Source organism: Musca vetustissima, unplaced genomic scaffold (genome assembly GCF_032173495.1).
Source record: "Musca vetustissima isolate MV318-11 ecotype Yass unplaced genomic scaffold, APGP_CSIRO_Mvet_v1 utg64803, whole genome shotgun sequence".
NCBI classification, from domain to species: domain Eukaryota; kingdom Metazoa; phylum Arthropoda; class Insecta; order Diptera; family Muscidae; genus Musca; species Musca vetustissima.
The window spans coordinates 1-22,896 of NW_026885696.1; the positions used below are offsets into that span (position 1 = coordinate 1).

At 34.1% G+C, this 22,896-nt stretch overlaps 2 protein-coding genes across 2 annotated transcripts; both read left to right on the top strand.

The window, feature by feature from the left end:
• Positions 1-10,754: 10,754 nt before the first annotated feature.
• LOC133332956 (odorant receptor 2a-like) lies at positions 10,755-15,389 on the top strand (the record flags this gene model as incomplete). The annotated part of the gene is made up of 3 exons (XM_061541320.1): positions 10,755-11,575; positions 14,643-15,003; positions 15,324-15,389. Coding segments are annotated over 3 exons (1,233 nt in total), but the record flags the coding sequence as incomplete, so codon positions are not given.
• Positions 15,390-20,058: 4,669 nt separating this feature from the next.
• LOC133332957 (odorant receptor 2a-like) lies at positions 20,059-22,576 on the top strand. Its single transcript, XM_061541321.1, has 3 exons — positions 20,059-20,819; positions 22,087-22,447; positions 22,526-22,576. The coding sequence occupies exons 1-3, from the start codon at positions 20,059-20,061 to the stop codon at positions 22,574-22,576; spliced, it is 1,173 nt and encodes a 390-aa protein (XP_061397305.1).
• Positions 22,577-22,896: the final 320 nt, after the last annotated feature.

Here is a 22,896-nt window from a genome sequence, read left to right on the forward strand (position 1 = left end):
TAGAAAATTAAAAGGGCTTGATGTTGGCTCCCTTTATTCCTCCACTGTTAACAACAACAAAAATATGCCACTGTATTTATGCGTTTTATACCTTTTTGTATTGCCATTCAAATCTCCTCTACATGTTTCTGTCATTTTATGTTTATTTCGATGAATTTTCGCCGCATATATCGGCCATCAAAGGGAGAGAGTAAAAACAAGCATATTTACATCCCATAATGGGCTTGGAAGATAATGTGAGATGAGATATTTATCTAAATGACGATTGGATGGGTTTGTTTGGTATTAACACACACACACATACAACCATTATCATAAAATCATATGAATATATAATGTTTACTTAATATATTATTACACCTGTCAAAGGCAGAGCCCAATGATGATGACCTGCAACCTGTAGTAACTTCGATTTTTGTTTGTAATTCACTGTCTGTCTGTGTGTGTGTGGAATATACGATATCATTAGCATATGAATATTCCCCCTTTGATTTTAAAAAAAAAAAAAGGAAAACAAAAAATTACACGCCTCATATAAGCCTTGAAAAAATAATCTTTAAAAAATCCACGCCTCATATAAGCCTTGAAAAAATAATCTTTAAAAAATCCACGCCTCATATAAGCCTTGAAAAAATAATCTTTAAAAAATCCACGCCTCATATAAGCCTTGAAAAAATAATCTTTAAAAAATCCACGCCTCATATAAGCCTTGAAAAAATAATCTTTAAAAAATCCACGCCTCATATAAGCCTTGAAAAAATAATCTTTAAAAAATCCACGCCTCATATAAGCCTTGAAAAAATAATCTTTAAAAAATCCACGCCTCATATAAGCCTTGAAAAAATAATCTTTAAAAAATCCACGCCTCATATAAGCCTTGAAAAACATCTTTAAAAAATCAACGCCTCATATAAGCCTTGAAAAAATAATCTTTAAAAAATCCACGCCTCATATAAGCCTTGAAAAAATAATCTTTAAAAAATCCACGCCTCATATAAGCCTTGAAAAAATAATCTTTAAAAAATCCACGCCTCATATAAGCCTTGAAAAAATAATCTTTAAAAAATCCACGCCTCATATAAGCCTTGAAAAAATAATCTTTAAAAAATCCACGCCTCATATAAGCCTTGAAAAAATATTCTTTAAAAAATCCACGCCTCATATAAGCCTTGAAAAAATAATCTTTAAAAAATCCACGCCTCATATAAGCCTTGAAAAAATAATCTTTAAAAAATCCACGCCTCATATAAGCCTTGAAAAAATAATCTTTAAAAAATCCACGCCTCATATAAGCCTTGAAAAAATAATCTTTAAAAAATCCACGCCTCATATAAGCCTTGAAAAAATAATCTTTAAAAAATCCACGCCTCATATAAGCCTTGAAAAAATAATCTTTAAAAAATCCACGCCTCATATAAGCCTTGAAAAAATAATCTTTAAAAAATCCACGCCTCATATAAGCCTTTAAAAAATAATCTTTAAAAAATCCACGCCTCATATAAGCCTTGAAAAAATAATCTTTAAAAAATCCACGCCTCATATAAGCCTTGAAAAAATATCTTTAAAAAATTCACGCCTATTTGTGGCTCATGAAAAAAAATATCTTTAAAAAATCCACGCCTCATATAAGCCTTGAAAAAATAATCTTTAAAAAATCCACGCCTCATATAAGCCTTGAAAAAATAATCTTTAAAAAATCAACGCCTCATATAAGCCTTGAAAAAATAATCTTTAAAAAATCCACGCCTCATATAAGCCTTGAAAAAATATCTTTAAAAAATCCACGCCTCTTCTTAATCCTGAAAAAATAATCTTTAAAGAATCCACGCCTCATATAAGCCTTGAAAAATATTTTTTCGGAATCCACGCCTCATATAAGCCTAGAAAAAATAATCTTTAAAAAATCCACGCCTCATATAAGCCTTGAAAAAATAATCTTTAAAAAATCCACGCCTCATATAAGCCTTGAAAAAATAATCTTTAAAAAATCCACGCCTCATATAAGCCTTGAAAAAATAATCTTTAAAAAATCCACGCCTCATATAAGCCTTGAAAAAATAATCTTTAAAAAATCCACGCCTCATATAAGCCTTGAAAAAATAATCTTTAAAAAATCCACGCCTCATATAAGCCTTGAAAAAATAATCTTTAAAAAATCCACGCCTCATATAAGCCTTGAAAAAATAATCTTTAAAAAATCCACGCCTCATATAAGCCTTGAAAAAATAATCTTTAAAAAATCCACGCCTCATATAAGCCTTGAAAAAATAATCTTTAAAAAATCCACGCCTCATATAAGCCTTGAAAAAATAATCTTTAAAAAATCCACGCCTCATATAAGCCTTGAAAAAATAATCTTTAAAAAATCCACGCCTCATATAAGCCTTGAAAAAATAATCTTTAAAAAATCCACGCCTCATATAAGCCTTGAAAAATAAAAAAATCCACGCCTCATATAAGCCTTGAAAAAATAATCTTTAAAAAATCCACGCCTCATATAAGCCTTGAAAAAATAATCTTTAAAAAATCCACGCCTCATATAAGCCTTGAAAAAATAATCTTTAAAAAATCCACGCCTCATATAAGCCTTGAAAAAATATTCTTTAAAAAATCCACGCCTCATATAAGCCTTGAAAAAATAATCTTTAAAAAATCCACGCCTCATATAAGCCTTGAAAAAATAATCTTTAAAAAATCCACGCCTCATATAAGCCTTGAAAAAATAATCTTTAAAAAATCCACGCCTCATATAAGCCTTGAAAAAATAATCTTTAAAAAATCCACGCCTCATATAAGCCTTGAAAAAATAATCTTTAAAAAATCCACGCCTCATATAAGCCTTGAAAAAATAATCTTTAAAAAATCCACGCCTCATATAAGCCTTGAAAAAATAATCTTTAAAAAATCCACGCCTCATATAAGCCTTGAAAAAATAATCTTTAAAAAATCCACGCCTCATATAAGCCTTGAAAAAATAATCTTTAAAAAATCCACGCCTCATATAAGCCTTGAAAAAATAATCTTTAAAAAATCCACGCCTCATATAAGCCTTGAAAAAATAATCTTTAAAAAATCCACGCCTCATATAAGCCTTGAAAAAATAATCTTTAAAAAATCCACGCCTCATATAAGCCTTGAAAAAATAATCTTTAAAAAATCCACGCCTCATATAAGCCTTGAAAAAATAATCTTTAAAAAATCCACGCCTCATATAAGCCTTGAAAAAATAATCTTTAAAAAATCCACGCCTCATATAAGCCTTGAAAAAATAATCTTTAAAAAATCCACGCCTCATATAAGCCTTGAAAAAATAATCTTTAAAAAATCCACGCCTCATATAAGCCTTGAAAAAATAATCTTTAAAAAATCCACGCCTCATATAAGCCTTGAAAAAATAATCTTTAAAAAATCCACGCCTCATATAAGCCTTGAAAAAATATTCTTTAAAAAATCCACGCCTCATATAAGCCTTGAAAAAATAATCTTTAAAAAATCCACGCCTCATATAAGCCTTGAAAAAATAATCTTTAAAAAATCCACGCCTCATATAAGCCTTGAAAAAATAATCTTTAAAAAATCCACGCCTCATATAAGCCTTGAAAAAATAATCTTTAAAAAATCCACGCCTCATATAAGCCTTGAAAAAATAATCTTTAAAAAATCCACGCCTCATATAAGCCTTGAAAAAATAATCTTTAAAAAATCCACGCCTCATATAAGCCTTGAAAAAATAATCTTTAAAAAATCCACGCCTCATATAAGCCTTGAAAAAATAATCTTTAAAAAATCCACGCCTCATATAAGCCTTGAAAAAATAATCTTTAAAAAATCCACGCCTCATATAAGCCTTGAAAAAATAATCTTTAAAAAATCCACGCCTCATATAAGCCTTGAAAAAATAATCTTTAAAAAATCCACGCCTCATATAAGCCTTGAAAAAATAATCTTTAAAAAATCCACGCCTCATATAAGCCTTGAAAAAATAATCTTTAAAAAATCCACGCCTCATATAAGCCTTGAAAAAATAATCTTTAAAAAATCCACGCCTCATATAAGCCTTGAAAAAATAATCTTTAAAAAATCCACGCCTCATATAAGCCTTGAAAAAATAATCTTTAAAAAATCCACGCCTCATATAAGCCTTGAAAAAATAATCTTTAAAAAATCCACGCCTCATATAAGCCTTGAAAAAATAATCTTTAAAAAATCCACGCCTCATATAAGCCTTGAAAAAATAATCTTTAAAAAATCCACGCCTCATATAAGCCTTGAAAAAATAATCTTTAAAAAATCCACGCCTCATATAAGCCTTGAAAAAATATTCTTTAAAAAATCCACGCCTCATATAAGCCTTGAAAAAATAATCTTTAAAAAATCCACGCCTCATATAAGCCTTGAAAAAATAATCTTTAAAAAATCCACGCCTCATATAAGCCTTGAAAAAATAATCTTTAAAAAATCCACGCCTCATATAAGCCTTGAAAAAATAATCTTTAAAAAATCCACGCCTCATATAAGCCTTGAAAAAATAATCTTTAAAAAATCCACGCCTCATATAAGCCTTGAAAAAATAATCTTTAAAAAATCCACGCCTCATATAAGCCTTGAAAAAATAATCTTTAAAAAATCCACGCCTCATATAAGCCTTGAAAAAATAATCTTTAAAAAATCCACGCCTCATATAAGCCTTGAAAAAATAATCTTTAAAAAATCCACGCCTCATATAAGCCTTGAAAAAATAATCTTTAAAAAATCCACGCCTCATATAAGCCTTGAAAAAATAATCTTTAAAAAATCCACGCCTCATATAAGCCTTGAAAAAATAATCTTTAAAAAATTCACGCCTCATATAAGCCTTGAAAAAATAATCTTTAAAAAATTCACGCCTCATATAAGCCTTGAAAAAATAATCTTTAAAAAATCCACGCGTCATATAAGCCTTGAAAAAATAATCTTTAAAAAATCCACGCGTCATATAAGCCTTGAAAAAATAATCTTTAAAAAATCCACGCCTCATATAAGCCTTGAAAAAATAATCTTTAAAAAATCCACGCCTCATATAAGCCTTGAAAAAATAATCTTTAAAAAATCCACGCCTCATATAAGCCTTGAAAAAATAATCTTTAAAAAATCCACGCCTCATATAAGCCTTGAAAAAATAATCTTTAAAAAATCCACGCCTCATATAAGCCTTGAAAAAATAATCTTTAAAAAATCCACGCCTCATATAAGCCTTGAAAAAATAATCTTTAAAAAATCCACGCCTCATATAAGCCTTGAAAATATATAATTTAAAAAATCTAGGCCATTGGTATCATTTTTTTTTTTAAATCCAACATCCTTCAATAAATATTTATTTAAATCCACAACATTTTTTTTATGTCTTGAACAAACAAATTACAATTTAATTTCCAAATTCCAATTCCCAAATACTATTCATAAATATTTTAATATTTCAACAATTGATCCATTAAACTATTAACAATTCACACACATAGCATGATTTCAAATTCCCATTTGAATTTATGATTGACCTATCGACCAGAAAAAAATAAATGTTTTTATGGATAATTGGTGACAACATTCACACTCTAAATTCCAAATTCTATTTAAATCAAAAATTTATGAAATGACCATTTAACTGTGAATTATTGGTTTGCGAATTCGATTTTCGTCAATCAACCATAGAACAAAAAAAAGCAGAACCAGTAAAAAATTAAAAATTTATTTTTATTCATTTTTGACTACTACACAAAAAGGAGATACAGGGAATCACTCAAAAAATTGTCAGCACCCCCCTTCTCCCCACCCTTCGCCATTTTATTAAAGTTAGCTAAAATTGGCAAAGTTCAATTGTTGCCAATTATTCGGAATGCGTGAAGGAATGCAGCTGATGGTCATTTTCACTTTGTTTGGTGGCAGTATAAATTGCTTTGCGAAATAAAACCAAATTATGAGGGTAATTTCGTTAGAACGGACAATGTCTGGCACAGACGACACTGTATTGTTGTGGGGGCGTAGGAGTGTGGGCGAGTGAGCTCAAAAAAAACCTATTTTATTTTCACACTTGATTGTATTTGTTGGGATATATATTGAACAGTGATTTTAGGAAAATGTTTATCCTTGAATAAATATTTTTTAATAAATTCAGGTCTTTAAAAAATATTTGTTTTTAAATCCACGCATATTTTAATCTTTGAGAAATATTTTTTTAAGTCCGCGCCTATATTAATCCTTGAAAAATACTTTTTTTAAGTCCGCGCTTATATTAATCCTTGAAAAATATTTTTAACTAGCGGGCCCGGCAAACGTTGTCTTGCCTAACAATATTGTTGATGTATAATTTTCGGCATTTTAGGTTGTTTTTATACCCTCCATCATAAGGTGATTTGTATATATTTTTGTAACATCGTGGTATTTATCAGAGCACACATAGGGTAACATTACAAAACCGAATTTGATGTTTATGAGTGAGTTTTGTTGCTCCCTCCACGATTTAAAATATAAATTTTATATTTGCACATACATTTGTATTACTCATAAGATGGCTAAGCGTTGTCCTGGTGAAACACGACACCTCCCCTGTTGGCCAATTCTGGTCAATTGCTATCTTCAAACGGTACAGTTGTTGGCAGTAGAGATCAGAATTTAGCGTTTGGCCATATGAAAGCAACTCATAATAAACAATCCCCTTCCAGTCCCACCAAATGCATAGCCGAACCTTCCTGGTCGTTAGTCCTGGTTTGGTCACCGTTTGAGGTGCTTCACCGTTCTTTGACCACACTCGTTTTTGCATAGGGTTATCGTACGTGATCCATTTCTCATTTCCAGTCACCATCCGTTTATAAAAATTAGAGTATCTCATTCCGTTTGGTCAAGGCTTCGCAGATGGAAATTCGATCCATTCCATTTTTTCTGTTAATTGGTGAGGCACCCAAACATTGAGCTTCTTTTTGAATCCAGCTTTGTGTGAATGGTTTAATTTTTAGCTCCTGGACAATGTTACGACATACCTGTAAAATTCGATCGTTCCACCGGTCTAATGGATTTCTTTTTCCCAAACCTAATATTAGGGATACTTATTGGGCAGAAATTCTCCCTAATTAGAATTTTCCATATTGACTCAAGTATTCGGATATCCCCATTTAACGGCGGGATATCCCCATTTAGGGAGTGTTTCAGCCGAAGTGCTGTAATGTTTTATTTTGGATGAAGAAAACCTATTTACAAAAAATTATCAACATTGGTGCAAATTGGTCCGGGTAGCCCCATATATTGATATACATATAATGATATACTCTTATTGTTCGGTATTTTCTCATGTGGTATTAGTATATATCCATACCCATTGTAGTATCGTATGTCATTCATATCATATATCATTCCGTGATATTGAAAGGGTAAAACACATTTGCGGAAACATTTCTATTCGGGACCAAATTTTGTATAGCTCCTACATACGGGTCCCGCGCCAATTTCGGTTTTGTAAAGAATTTGACGGAATGGATGGATCATGGATTTGGCTTAATGTAATAAAAAGGCGCCATACATATTTCTCGTTTAATTTTCAGTATGTTGAAGTTCTTACCCCCCGTTTTCCAATCTACTACACGTACTGTGTAACATAGTCCCCATAAAAATGTCCCGGCCGATTTAAAGAATCTACATATTAGAAAGTACAAAAGTTCGACCTTAACACCGATTTTTCATGGTATTAAATATATCGGTAGTTGATATATTGATGTAACATCATGAGACTCTTTGTTATAACAAATGCTTTTTATAGTTGTTCTCTTTCAATATGAACTTAATTTTCTCTGTGATACACATATGCGATTAAAGACATTGACCAACGATTAGGCATATAACCACCATATAATGGTACATTTTAGGTACTTCAATAACAACATGTTCCTATGTTCCTATTATTATTATTATTTTCAAGAAGAATAATCTAGGGCATGTGTCTTAGAATCGGAACTCTTTTCTGAATCTTCAGATTTTCATCCTTGCATTTGTCCCAAAATGTACGTGAATTTCATGGAGGACGTGTACATACAATGATCGCGTATACTTCTCTATTATTGTTTTGCATTCTCAGAAAAAAAGTTTCATTACAATGTCAATTGAATAAAATAAAATATTTTGAAAATTTTCAATATTTGACAAATGAATATTTGTTTTCAAAATATTTTTTTCATATTTTTTTTTTTGCAAATTTTTTCGCGGTTTTCGAATTTTTCTCACCTTTTAAACCTTCCCTGAAGATCCACGAACATTTCAAGACTAAGATCAGAAAAATCCGTTCAGCCGTTCTCGAGTTTTAGTGAGACTAACGAACAGCAATTCATTTTTATATATACATATATAGAAGATAAAACAACGCCTTTTGGTATCCTTGAAGAATATTTTTTAATAAATCCTGTTCCATAAGCCGATCTTAAAAATGATTTCTAAGCTCGTCGGTCTTGTGCGCATCTCCTCCAATTTGAAAAAACCACGTTCCAAGATGTTGTTTTCTACTTGGGCTTTGCTTTGATCGTGATTCGACGCCGATATTCACCGTTGACGCAGATCTTTCGGAGCTGTAGATCTTTCTGTTCACCTTTGCGTCTCGTATAACCTGTCACCTTGTCTGAATCCTCGTTCGGTATTGAAGGGCTCCGATATGTCCTTTCCGACTTTAACTGCTGACCTTTTGCCACTTAGAGTTATCCTGCATAGCCGTATTAATTTTGCAGGAATGCCGAACGTATACATGGCTTTAAACACCTCTGAACGTATAGGGCTGTCGAATGCGGCTTTATAGTCGACGAATAGGTGAAATGTGTCGGTGTGTATTTAATGGGTCTTTTCCAGGATTTGGTCAATGGTGTATTTGCCAGGTCTGAAGCCGCATTGGTATAATAATGTCATTGATCAATCGTTCACACATCACACTGGATAGCACTTTATATGCGATGGGAAAAAGGTTAATTCCTCTATAGTTGGCACATATCGTCTTGTCTCCACGCACGGGACACAGGATGCTGAGGTTCCAATCATTGGGCATGTATTCTTCTAGCCAAATTGTACTAATCAGCTGGTGGATGCTCATGACCAGCATCTGACCACCAGTCTTGAATAGTTCGGCTGGTAACCCGTCTGCTCCTGCTGCTTTATTGTTCTTGAGCCGATTAATTGCTTTTTTGACCTCATCTTGGCTAGATTGTATACACTCTTTACCATCATCTCTTATTGGTTCTTCTACACCGCCACTATTTGATACCAGAAGCTTTTCAAAATGCTTTTCTCCTCTCTCCTTTTCTCCCCATAATTCTCGATCGCATTACGTGTTGCTACTGTCTGCAGGGTTGCCCTATACACTGCGTTTTTCACATCAGTAGCATTACGACACTCACGATCGTACCATGGGTTTCTTGATGGTGGTTTTTGGTACCCAGGTGTTGTTTTTGCTGCAGTTTGTAGGGAGTGGACAATTCTTTGCCATTGTGCTTCTATACTATTATCCGGACTAGAAGTGCTTTCGTCAAGCAGGTGGGTAAGTTGAATGAATGCCTTCCGTCTATTACAACATGATCAATTCCATGAAGGCTGAATTTTCCGACGGTGGGGCCAAAGATATTTTCCCTTCCGATTTTTGCATTAAAATCGCCTAGTAGAATTTTAATCTGATGGCCAGGGCAGCAATCATATGCTGTTTCTATGTGTTCGTTAAATATGTCTTTGGTCTGCTCATCTTTGTCTTCGGTCGAGCATGGGCGCAAATAAGACTGATGCGGATTATATCATCTCATCTACTGGAGTGAATCTGGAGACGAGGTCTTTTATTCTCCTGTTAACTATAAATCCGCAGCCAAATTCATGTATCGTTTCATGGCAGCTATAATACAGTGCGTAATCGTCTGATTTACTTACGCCTGCCCCTTTTCATCGCATTTCCTGAAGGCAATAATATCGGCTTTGTACTTCTTTAGTAGCACATTCCAAGTGCAGATTCGCAGATCGTGGTCCTTTGCGGGGGTCGTCGTAGGAGGGGGTTTCCGAGTGTGTAGTTCATATGGGTACATATCAGCTCACTATTTCAACGGATGATGAAAATAGGTACCCTAGGTGACATCGCGGGGAGGTCAGTGTCTACAATTGAGATGAAAGAGGGACCAAGATAAGCCTGGGCTTCGCCATGTTAAAGCCAATCAGAGCCGTTGCTTGGTATCTATCATCCCCTACGCCACAATATATTTTTTTTAAATCCACGCCTTTTTATAAAAAATCCTTGAAAACTCAGGCAGCCTTTTAATAAGAATGCCTATTTCAGAACACTGTTCGCATGTGAAAAATCAACATTTATAAGTTTTTCTTCCGATTGCGTGCAGCCAGCACTCTGCTTAGCACTTTGGACAATTTATGTGTGGTGGTAGCGGTGTTAGTGATGTGTGTGTGTGTGTGTTTGGCGTTAAAACAAGCGTCCTTCTATATAAAACTAGAAAGCATCATTGTAGCCATCGTTAAAAGCATCAAGGAATTCAAGTTGATCGTTTGACCGTGTTTTTATTGAAAAATTCGGTTTACGACCGAACCATCGACCAACGAACCAGCCAAGCGTTCGCTATAATATAAAGTGTAGCGGAAACGGAAACAGGAAACAACACATTGCAACACTATTTGTTAACGGATAGAAACAAAAACAACAAAATTGGCTTAAGAGTGAGAATTTTATGCGTCAATTTGTTGTTGTTGGTGTTCTTGTTTAGCTGCTACATATCAATCCATTGGTGGATAGAAGGGAAATGCAGACATCGTCGCACTCGTCAACCTCTAATCATAAAATTCACACATGGCAAGCATTTCGCAATCATTGGATTTTGTGGAAATTCTGTGGCATTCTACCGCCAAAACGTGACAGCCGCTGGTTAAAGCCATACCTGGTGTATGGCATTATTCTAAATGTGACCACCGCCCTTCTGTTTCCCCTCACTCTGATTGTCGATTTAATATTTTCCCAGAATCTTACGGAGCTATGCGAAAATCTCTACGTGACAATAACCGCCGTGATTTGTGGCCTTAAGTTCGTCAACGTTTTTACGGTGCGCCACAAACTGTTGGAGGTGCGATGGATATTGGAGCGATTAGATGTCAGGGCCAATTCGCCGCAACAACGGCAAGAGTTACAACGTGGCATTGATACGACTCGCAAATGGTTTATGGCCTTCTTACGATTCTATACGTGTGCTGTCATCACCAGCCAATTGGTGGTCTATCTATCCAAGGAACGGGTACTAATGTATCCATCATGGTTTCCATGGGATTGGAAGGCATCGAAAAGGAATTTCCTGTTTGCCCATTGCTATCAGGTATATGCGGTGTCCGTATGTACTGTGGAAAATCTGGGCAGTGATACATATCCGCAGGCCTACATAGTCGTGTTGATTGCTCACATTCGTGCATTGGCGTTACGCATCAAATCATTGGGCGAGTCAACGGCAGCAGCAGCATCAAAATCGAGACAGCTATCCAATGATGAATTGTATCAGGAGTTGGTTAATTGTGTTCGAGATCATCAAATTGTTCATGAGTAAGTAATGAGAGGGTAAGGGTTAACCGAACCGTGGATTTTTTAAAAAAAATATTTTTTCAAGGCTTAACGGAAAAGAATATTTTGTCATGTCTTAAAGGAGGCGTGGATTTTTTAAAGATTATTTTTCAAGTTTTAACGGGGGCGTGGATTTTTTAAAGATTATTTTTCAAGTCTTAACGGAGGCGTGGATTTTTTTAAGATTATTTTTCAAGTCTTAACGGAGGCATGGATTTTTTTGAAGAATATTTTTTCATGTCTGAAAGGAGGCGTGGTTTTTTTAAAGATTTTTTCAAGTCTTAACGGAGGCGTGGATTTTTTAAAGATTATTTTTCAAGTCTTAACGGAGGCGTGGATTTTTTAAAGATTATTTTTCAAGTCTTAACGGATTTTTTAAAGATTATTTTTCAAGTCTTAACGGAGGCGTGGATTTTTTAAAGATTATTTTTCAAGTCTTAACAGAGGCGTGGATTTTTTAAAGATTATTTTTCAAGTCTTAACGGAGGCGTGGATTTTTTAAAGATTATTTTTCAAGTCTTAACGGAGGCGTGGATTTTTTAAAGATTATTTTTCAAGTCTTAACGGAGGCGTGGATTTTTTAAAGATTATTTTTCAAGTCTTAACGGAGGCGTGGATTTTTTAAAGATTATTTTTCAAGTCTTAACGGAGGCGTGGATTTTTTAAAGATTATTTTTCAAGTCTTAACGGAGGCGTGGATTTTTTAAAGATTATTTTTCAAGTCTTAACGGAGGCGTGGATTTTTTAAAGATTATTTTTCAAGTCTTAACGGAGGCGTGGATTTTTTAAAGATTATTTTTCAAGTCTTAACGGAGGCGTGGATTTTTTAAAGATTATTTTTCAAGTCTTAACGGAGGCGTGGATTTTTTAAAGATTATTTTTCAAGTCTTAACGGAGGCGTGGATTTTTTAAAGATTATTTTTCAAGTCTTAACGGAGGCGTGGATTTTTTAAAGATTATTTTTCAAGTCTTAACGGAGGCGTGGATTTTTTAAAGATTATTTTTCAAGTCTTAACGGAGGCGTGGATTTTTTAAAGATTATTTTTCAAGTCTTCTTAACGGAGGCGTGGATTTTTTAAAGATTATTTTTCAAGTCTTAACGGAGGCGTGGATTTTTTAAAGATTATTTTTCAAGTATTAACGGAGGCGTGGGTTTTTTAAAGATTATTTTTCAAGTCTTAACGGAGGCGTGGATTTTTTAAAGATTATTTTTCAAGTCTTAACGGAGGCGTGGATTTTTTAAAGATTATTTTTCAAGTCTTAACGGAGGCGTGGATTTTTTAAAGATTATTTTTCAAGTCTTAACGGAGGCGTGGATTTTTTAAAGATTATTTTTCAAGTCTTAACGGAGGCGTGGATTTTTTAAAGATTATTTTTCAAGTCTTAACGGAGGCGTGGATTTTTTAAAGATTATTTTTCAAGTCTTAACGGAGGCGTGGATTTTTTAAAGATTATTTTTCAAGTCTTAACGGAGGCGTGGATTTTTTAAAGATTATTTTTCAAGTCTTAACGGAGGCGTGGATTTTTTAAAGATTATTTTTCAAGTCTTAACGGAGGCGTGGATTTTTTAAAGATTATTTTTCAAGTCTTAACGGAGGCGTGGATTTTTTAAAGATTATTTTTCAAGTCTTAACGGAGGCGTGGATTTTTTAAAGATTATTTTTCAAGTCTTAACGGAGGCGTGGATTTTTTAAAGATTATTTTTCAAGTCTTAACGGAGGCGTGGATTTTTTAAAGATTATTTTTCAAGTCTTAACGGAGGCGTGGATTTTTTAAAGATTATTTTTCAAGTCTTAACGGAGGCGTGGATTTTTTAAAGATTATTTTTCAAGGCTTAACGGAGGCGTGGATTTTTTAAAGATTATTTTTCAAGTCTTAACGGAGGCGTGGATTTTTTAAAGATTATTTTTCAAGTCTTAACGGAGGCGTGGATTTTTTAAAGATTATTTTTCAAGTCTTAACGGAGGCGTGGATTTTTTAAAGATTATTTTTCAAGTCTTAACGGAGGCGTGGATTTTTTAAAGATTATTTTTCAAGTCTTAACGGAGGCGTGGATTTTTTAAAGATTATTTTTCAAGTCTTAACGGAGGCGTGGATTTTTTAAAGATTATTTTTCAAGTCTTAACGGAGGCGTGGATTTTTTTAAGAATATTTTTTCAATGCTCAAAGGAGGCGTGAATTTTTTTAAATTTTTTTTTCAAGGCTCAAAGTTGGCGTGGATTTTTTTAAAGAATATTTTTTCAAGGCTCAAAGTTGGCGTGGATTTTTTTAAAGAATATTGTTTCAAGGCTCAAAAGAGACGTGGATTTTTTTTAAAGAATATTTTTTCAAGGCTCAAAGTTGGCGTGGATTTTTTTAAAGAATATTTTTTCAAGGCTCAAAAGAAACGTGGATTTTTTTTAAAGAATATTTTTTCAAGGCTCAAAGTTGGCGTGGATTTTTTTAAAGAATATTTTTTCAAGGCTCAAAAGAAACGTGGATTTTTTTTTAAGAATATTTTTTCAAGGCTCAGAGGTGACGTGTTTTTTTTTAAGAATATTTTTCAAGACTCAAAGTTGGCGTCGATTTTTTTAAAGAATATTTTTCAAGACTCAAAGTTGGCGTCGATTTTTTTAAAGAATATTTTTCAAGGCTTTTCAAGGCTCAGAGTAGACGTGGTTTTTTTAAAGAATATTTTTCAAGGCTCAAAGTTGGCGTGGATTTTTTTAAAGAATATTTTTTCAAGGCTCAAAGGAGACGTGGATTTTTTAAAGAATATTTTTTCAAGGCTCAGAGGAGACGTGTTTTTTTTTAAGAATATTTTTCAAGGCTCAAAGGAGGTGTGGATTTTTGAATTAGAATATTTTTTCAAAAGAATATTTTTTAAAAAGGATATTTTAATTTTTTTGAAAAAATATTTTTTCAAGGCTCAAAGGAGGCTTGGATTCTTTTATAAAGAATATTTTTTCAAGGCTCAAAGGATGAAATTTGTAGATTTTAGGGATCATTTTAAAAAAGCGTTTTCAGGGATCATTCTCAAAAATTGTACATATATTCCTCCTATTTTCAGACTCTTTCTCACCATCCAAGAGTGTATTTCGAAAACATGTCTAGCACAATTTGTGGCCACCGGTTTGGCCCAGTGCACCATCGGTGTGTATGTTATCTATGTTGGGTCGGATTTCTCACGACTACTGAACAGCTTTATGTTCTTCGGTGCCATTACCATTGAAATATTAATTTTATGCTATTTTGGAGATTTGTATTGTCGGGCCAATGATTTTCTTATCGATGCCATTTACGAATGCAATTGGATCGAACGGGATGAGAGATTTAAAAAGGCTTTGCTGTTGTTGTTGCAACGTTCCCAACAAACGGATTGTATAAGGGCTGGCAATTTGATACCAGTACGATTGCCAACATTTGTTAAGGTATGTGAATCTACAGCAATTCCATTCCAAATGTAGTGTGTTTGTATGTGTGTAAATGAATGTAATTAAATCCAGTATCAACTCTCGGAATTCTTCTCCAGTGGTGGTCATTACATTATAATATTCATGGCAAATTGTATTATTTGCATAAGAATAATTAATAGATATTTTATTGGATTATGTAAACACTTTGTCGCCAGAAGTGTAACATTGGACATTGTTTGGTTCGTCGGTGCGGTCCAGTTTCGTCCGGTCACACACACTTTCATATTTATTCTCAATTAATAATATTAATTTGCTACTTGTTTATTCAATTACAGATTATGAAAACTGCTTATTCAGCTTTTACTGTATTAAATGAAGTTAATTAAATGACCATAACAATCGATACGGGATGTGATGGCATATGGGATGGCAAGCGAGCTGACTGGCTGGCTGGAGGGATGCTACAATAAATTGCATATTTGTTACAGATATTGTTGTACCCTCACATATATACATATAAATATATAATATGTATTTAGTTACAATTAGTGTATAAATTGATGTAATAAAATACAAATGCAATAGGAGAAACGTGTCATTAAATTAATGAAAATTAAAGGTAAATTGGTAATGTGAGAAGTGAATTGGACTAACACAGGCGTGGATTTTTTAACAAATATTTTTTCTACATATCGGAGGTGTGGAATTTTAAAGAATATTTTTTAAGAGTTATCGGGGATGTGGATTTTTTTAATTATTTTTTGTTTATGGGTTATCGTAGGCGTGGATTTTTTGAAGAATATTTTTTAAGGACCAATACAGGAGGGAATTTTTTGAAGAATATTTATACCTTCACCACACTGTGGTACAAGGTATTATGTATTTGTGCATATGTTTGTAACAAGCAAAAGGAAACGAGATAGACACATGGTTATGCATAGAATTACTTTCTGAGTCGATTTATGCATGTCCGTCCGTCTATAGATGTTAAATTGTAAACAAAGTACATCCGATTTGGATGAAATTTGTCACAAGTCATTTACTTGTCCCTGGGACGAACCCTATTGAAAATCGGTTCAGATTTAGATATAACTCCCTAATATAGTTTCGTCTGATTTAAGGTAAGGGGGACACCAATGTCCCCATATATCATTCGATTTGCACGGAATTTGGCGCAGGGTACTGAATTAGGTCCAGAATGATGTGTTTTAAGTTTCCTGAAAATCGGTTCAGATTTAGATATAGCTCCCATATATAGTTTTGTCCGATTTTATGTAAATTGAGCACCAAAACACCTATATACCTTTCGATTTGGACGAAATTTAGCATAGTGTATTGAATTGAGTCTAGAATAACGTGGGTAAAGTTTTGAAAAAATCGGGTGAGATTTAGATATGGTTCGCATATATCCGTCCGATTTTATGTAAATTGAGCACCGGAGTCCCTATATATGTTTCTATTTGCATGAAATTTGGCACTCAATTAGGTCCAGAATGATGTGTGCTAAGTTTCGCGAAAATCGGTTCAGATTTAGATATAGCTCCTATATATAGTTTCGCCCGATTTTAGGTAAATTGTGCACAAAAGTCCCTGAAAATAATTCGATTTGCACGAATTTTGTTACAGCGTACTGAATTAAGTCTAGTATGACGTGTGCTAAGTTTCGTGAAAATCGGTTCAGATTTAGATATAGCTCCCATTTATAGTTTCGCCCGATTTTAGGTAAATGGGGCTCCAAAGTCCCTATATATCATTCTAGGTATAGGGAACTGAATTAGATACAGAATGGTGTGTGCTAAGTTTCGTTAAAGTCGGTTTAAATGTAGATATAGCTCCCATATATACTTTCGTCCGATTTATTGTAAATTGGGCATAAAAGACCCAAAGATTGGGCGACCGGTACACAACTTTGTTGAATGTACTGAAGTTACTATAACCTTTCGTGTGTCAAGTTTTTATACCCTACACAACTATGTTGTCAGGGTATTATAGCTTTGTGCAGCCCCAAAAGTTTGTAACGCCGTCCTAGACCCACCTTTAAGTATACCGATCGTCATATCTCGACTAACTGAGTCGATATAGACATGTGTGTCCGTCCGTCCGTCTGTCCATTATAAATTGTAAACACGATACAGGCCACAGTTATGGACCAATCTTCACGAAATTTTGCATGTAGGATGGGTTTTGGCCAATAAAGACCCCTATTGTTTTTGAGAAAGATCGGTTAATATTTAGGAGATGAAATGGACCAAATACTAATTTTTTCTCGGTTTTTCTGGTCGCTCCGGAGGCCGCAATAATGGCCCGAACATCGTGAAATTTTGCATGGAGAAGGGGATCGGGTCAAAGAATAAGCATGCCTGTTTTGATAAAGATCGGTCAATATTTAGCGGGTCAAATGGACCCTGACTTTTGTGTGAAAAATGGCAAAATTTGTATTCTATAGCGTATATATTTACCCCTGAAGGACATAGACCCGAGAAGTTGATATTATATCCAAGAGGAGTGGTTGACCTTTAAATTAATACCAATTATATTGTTGTATGTGTTCGGATGTGGGAGTTACACCTAAATATTTACAGGTATCTCCGTATTCCTTTATTATTTGGTAACCCATTATCACTCTAGAGAGCGGAACTATAGCGCTGATCGCTTTGAAATGCTCCATTAGGTTCCAATTATGGTCAAGGACAACGCATATAATATTTGGTGATGATCAGATAATAATTTTGGAATGAAGTGGACCGAAAACTTAATTATACCCTACACAACTATGTTGTCAGGGTATTATAGCTTTGTGCAGACCCAAAAGTTTGTAACGCCGCGAAATATTGGTCCTAGACCCACCTTTAAGTATATCGATCGTCATATCTCGACTAGCTGAGTCGACCTAGACATGTGTGTCCGTCCGTCCGTCCGTCTGTCCATTATAATTTGTAAACACGATACAGGCCACAGTTATGGACCAATCTTCACGAAATTTTCCATGTAGGTTGGGTTCGGTCCAATGAAGACCCCTATTGTTTTTGGTAATTGACCAAATAGTAAATTTTTTTCGGTTTGTCTGGTCGCTCCAGAGGCCGCAGTTATGGTCCGAACATCATGAAATTTTACATGGAGAAGGGGATCGGGCTTAAGAATAAGCATGCCTTTTTTGATAAAGATCGGTCAATATTGGACCCTGACTTTTGTGTGAAAAATCACAAAATTTTTATTCTGGGGTGTATATACTTGCTCCTGAAGGACATATACCCGAGAAGTTGATAGTATATCCAAGAGGAGTTGTTGACCTTCAAATTGATACCAATTATATGACTGTATGTACTCTGATGTGGGAGTTATACCTAATTAGGTAAAGGTGACTATGTGCATAGTATTATTATTACTCCATTAGAGGACGGAAATGTCGTGCTGATCGCTTTGAAATTGTACATGAATTTCCGATTATGGTCAAGGACGACGCCTATAGTTTTCGGTGAAGTTGAGATTTCATTCAGGGGGTGCAACGAACCGAAGACTTTAATTTTGTCAGAATTTCTAGTCGCTCTAGTGGCAATTATTATATACAGAACATCACATATTTTACAAGGTGAAGGGGATCTGACCAAATACTTAAAGCGACTGTTTAGATGATGATCGGTCAATTCAAGGGTCAAATCAACCAAAACATAAAGTGACCAATATTTTATTTTATGGCGTAAAAATTCACTCCATGAAAAAACATTTTGGAAAATATGCAAGACTTAGAAAGTGGAGTTGTTGATCTATAATCGGTAAAAAGGATGCAAATATCACGAAATATTGCCCAGGATCGGAATATAGAACCGCCGAAAGTTTGCTTTTCGTGGTAGTTGTGTAGGGTATCATATGGTCGGCCCCGTCCGACTATACTGTTCCGCTCACTGGTTTTTTTTGAAATCGGTTCAGATTTACATAGATCTCCTATATATACTTTTGTCTGATTTTAAGTAAATATTGCACTAAAGACCCATAGCTAGGCCCATTGACCCAACGTACTAAAATTAGTATAAATTAATATCTGGCAAGTTTCCTTGTAATCGGTTCAGATTTAGATATAGCACAGCTTCCATATATAATTTCGACCCATTCATGTTGATTGTACACTAAATAATCAATGGGTGCCTGATTTTAAACAGTCAAACATACCAAATAGCGTGTGTAAGGTTTGCATTAAATCTATTTACAACATTTAGAATAGGTTGCAGAATGGCATGTGTTGGGATAGATTTTAGTAGTTTATAGATTTTTTATAGATAATGATCGCATATTTAAGTTCGTTCAATTTCATGTCAATGTTCTTTCGAAACGGCGGCGTCTGTTAGGATACATATGTAGAATATACCCAAAGTGGTGAAGGGTATCATATAGTCGGTCCAGTCCGACTTTACTACTTTCCTTACTGGTTTTTCAATGGTTATCGGAGGCGTGGATTTTTTAAAGAATACTTTTTCAGGTGTTATACGAAGCGTTATACGTTTATAAAAATTTTCTTTTTCAATGCTTTAACGAAGCGTGGAATTTATAAATTTTTTTTATAAATTAGCTGAAGCGTGGAATTTATAAAAAAATGTTTCTGGTGTTAGCTGAAGCGTGGAATTTATACATTTTTGTTCAGAGATTAGCTGGAGAATATTTTTTTCAAGGGTTAACCAATTTATTAATTATATATGTATAATACACATTCTACTTATAAATATTTATTGTTTATTATGTAATAGTTATTAAAAACAATGAACCTTCTCAATGTCCCATTGAGCTGAAACTCTGCAGGAAATTTAAAGCGAATTGATTGGTTAAAAGACATTGTGGTTAGAAGTCATAAACGATTCATTAACGCTTGACTTCGTTTATGGTTGTTGTGGTATAACAGAAGCCCAAGTGTCACATAAAACCGCAAAACTGCTTAGTTTTCTTAGTTGGACTTATGGAAAATTTGCAATATTTGTAAAAGAAAATTTAGTTTATACACCACCTTCAAACCAGCATAAGAGGGAAATTAATACCAAGGAAACCGGATGACAGTATACGAGAGGAAAAATAAACTCCGAAATGTCAAAATTATTCGTCAACGATATTAACACTTGGCAGGCATTCAAATATCATTGGATGTTGTGGAAATTGTGTGGCTTGCAGCCACCTACACCTGACTCCAAATGGTTAAAGCCATATCTTGCTTATGCCATTATTTTCAATTTGACGACATTATTATTCCCACTGAGCCTTGTATTGGATTTACTGCTCTCTCAAAATCTAACGGAAATATTTCAAAATCTATATGTAACAGTGACAGTTGTATTTTCCAGTATTAAATTTATAAATGTGGTGCTGATAAGGAAGAAATTGTTAGATGTTCGTTTCCTTTTGGAACACTTAGATGTCAGGGCAAGGACAGCGGAACAGCGACAAGAGTTGGAAAATGGAATTACCATGGCCCACAAATGCTTTATGATATTTTTGCGTTTATATATATGTGCCGTAATTACCAGTCAATTGGTTGTGTATTTCTCCAGTGAACGAGTCCTCATGTATCCATCATGGTTACCCTGGGATTGGAAGGCATCACGAGGGAATTTTTTGTTTGCTCTCCTCTTTCAAATTTATGCTGTATCGGCACAATTGGGACAAAATCTTGGTAATGATACATATCCACAGGCCTATATTGTTATATTGATTGCCCATATAAGGGCATTGGCTTTGCGTATTCAATCTTTGGGAATTTTGGAAGGAGAAACTCCATTGGAACCAATTTCGCAAGAGGAATATTATCGGGAGTTGTCAAATTGTGTTAAGGACCATGAAAATGTTCATGAGTAAGTAAATAAAAAAACATTTAAAAAGTCCAAAAATCGTTCATGCTATATCGTAATTTCAACAGAATGGCGGACATGACTAAATCAATACAGAACCAGCAAGTAAAGTCGGACTGGGGCCACTATATGACATCCTTCACCAATTTTTGTATATTCTACATATGTATCATAATATAAAACTAGACTTAATACAGTACGCAATGCCAAATTTCGGACAAAACCAAAGATATATGAGGACTTTAGGCACCATTTACATTAAATCGGACGAAAATATATATGAGAGTTATATCTAAATCTGAACCGACTTTCACAAATCTTAGCACACATCATTCTAGACCCAGTTCAGTGCGCTTTGCCAAATTTCGTGCAAATCAAATTATATAAACGGACTTTGGTGCACCATTTACATTAAATCGGACGAAAATATATATGGGAGCTATATCTAAATCTGAACCGACTTTCACAAATCTTAGCACACATCATTCTAGACTCAGTTCAGTGCGCTTTGCCAAATTTCGGACAAATCGAAAGATATATGAGGACTTTAGGCACCATTTACATTAAATCGGACGAAAATATATATGGGAGCTATATCGAAATCGAACCGATTTTCACGAAACTTAACACACATCATTCTAGACTTAATTCAGAACGTTGTGCCAAATTTGGTGCAAATCAAAAGATATGTAGGGACCTTGGTACACCATTTATATTAAATCGGACGAAAATATATATGGAAGCTATATCTAAATCTGAACCGATTTTCAGGAAACTTCATACACATCATTCTAGACCCAGTTCAGTGCATTTTGCCAAATTTCGAGCAAATCAAATAATATATAGGGACTTTGGTGCACCATTAACATGAAATCGGACGAAACTATATATGGGAGCTATATCTAAATCTGAACCGATTTTTCCAAATCTCAATAGTCCTTGGCCAAATAAATGAGCTGTGCCAAAATTTATACAATTCAGATCATAAATACGATCTGTCTTTGTTTACAATTTAACATGGACAGACGAACAGGCGGACAGATCTCGAATCGACATAAATCGACTCAGAAAGTGATTCTATGCATATTCTCACAAAGAACTATGTGTCTATCTCGTTTCTTTTTGCCTGTTACAAACATTTGTACAAAGACATAATACCCTGTACCACAGTGTGCCCTCCATTATGGTGGAGGGTATAATGATTTCAATTTCAATCCCATTATATTTATTTCTCTATAGTTATTTTTATCACCCTTCCTTTACTTCACAGCCTATATCTGACCATCCAGGAGTGCCTCTCTACAACCTGTCTGGCACAATTTATTGCCACCGGCCTAGCTCAGTGCATCATTGGTGTTTACATTCTCTATGTGGGTGATGATTTTTCACGTCTATTAAATAGTTCGGTTTTCTTTTGCGCGGTCACAATTGAAATTCTAGTTTTGTGTTATTTCGGTGATTTATATTGCCAGGCTAATGAATTTCTAATCGATTCGATTTACGCAACAAATTGGATGGATCGTGATGGAAAATTTAAAAAAGCTTTACTGTTGGTGCTGCATCGCGCACAAATGACAAATTGCCTAAAGGCTGGTAATTTTATACCCGTCATGTTGCCAACATTTGTATCGGTAAGTGAAACGCAAAAATGTGGGGATATTTCATCAATATGGAGAAAATTTTAATGAACTTTTCTTATTCAATTACAGATTATGAAAACGGCATATTCGATTTTTACTGTTTTGAATAAATTTAATTAATGTGAACGACATGTGGTAAACTACTTTGCGGTTAAACAAAAACAATTCTGAAGAAAAAAGTTTGAAAAATTGGTGAATGGAGAAACGAGGAGAAACTAATTTCGATTAAAAGAGAATAGAACAATTTGAGAAGTTTTAAAATAAAAAATGTAAATATTTGCATTCAATAAAGAATAAGACTTTGAAATATTTTCGCACTGATTAGCAAAGAGTCGTGCTATTTTTTATACCTTTCACCATATATTGACACTGTGTATTAAGTCGTTATGCAGATGTTTGTAAGAAAATGATCTCCATTTCAATACCGATGCATCTAACTG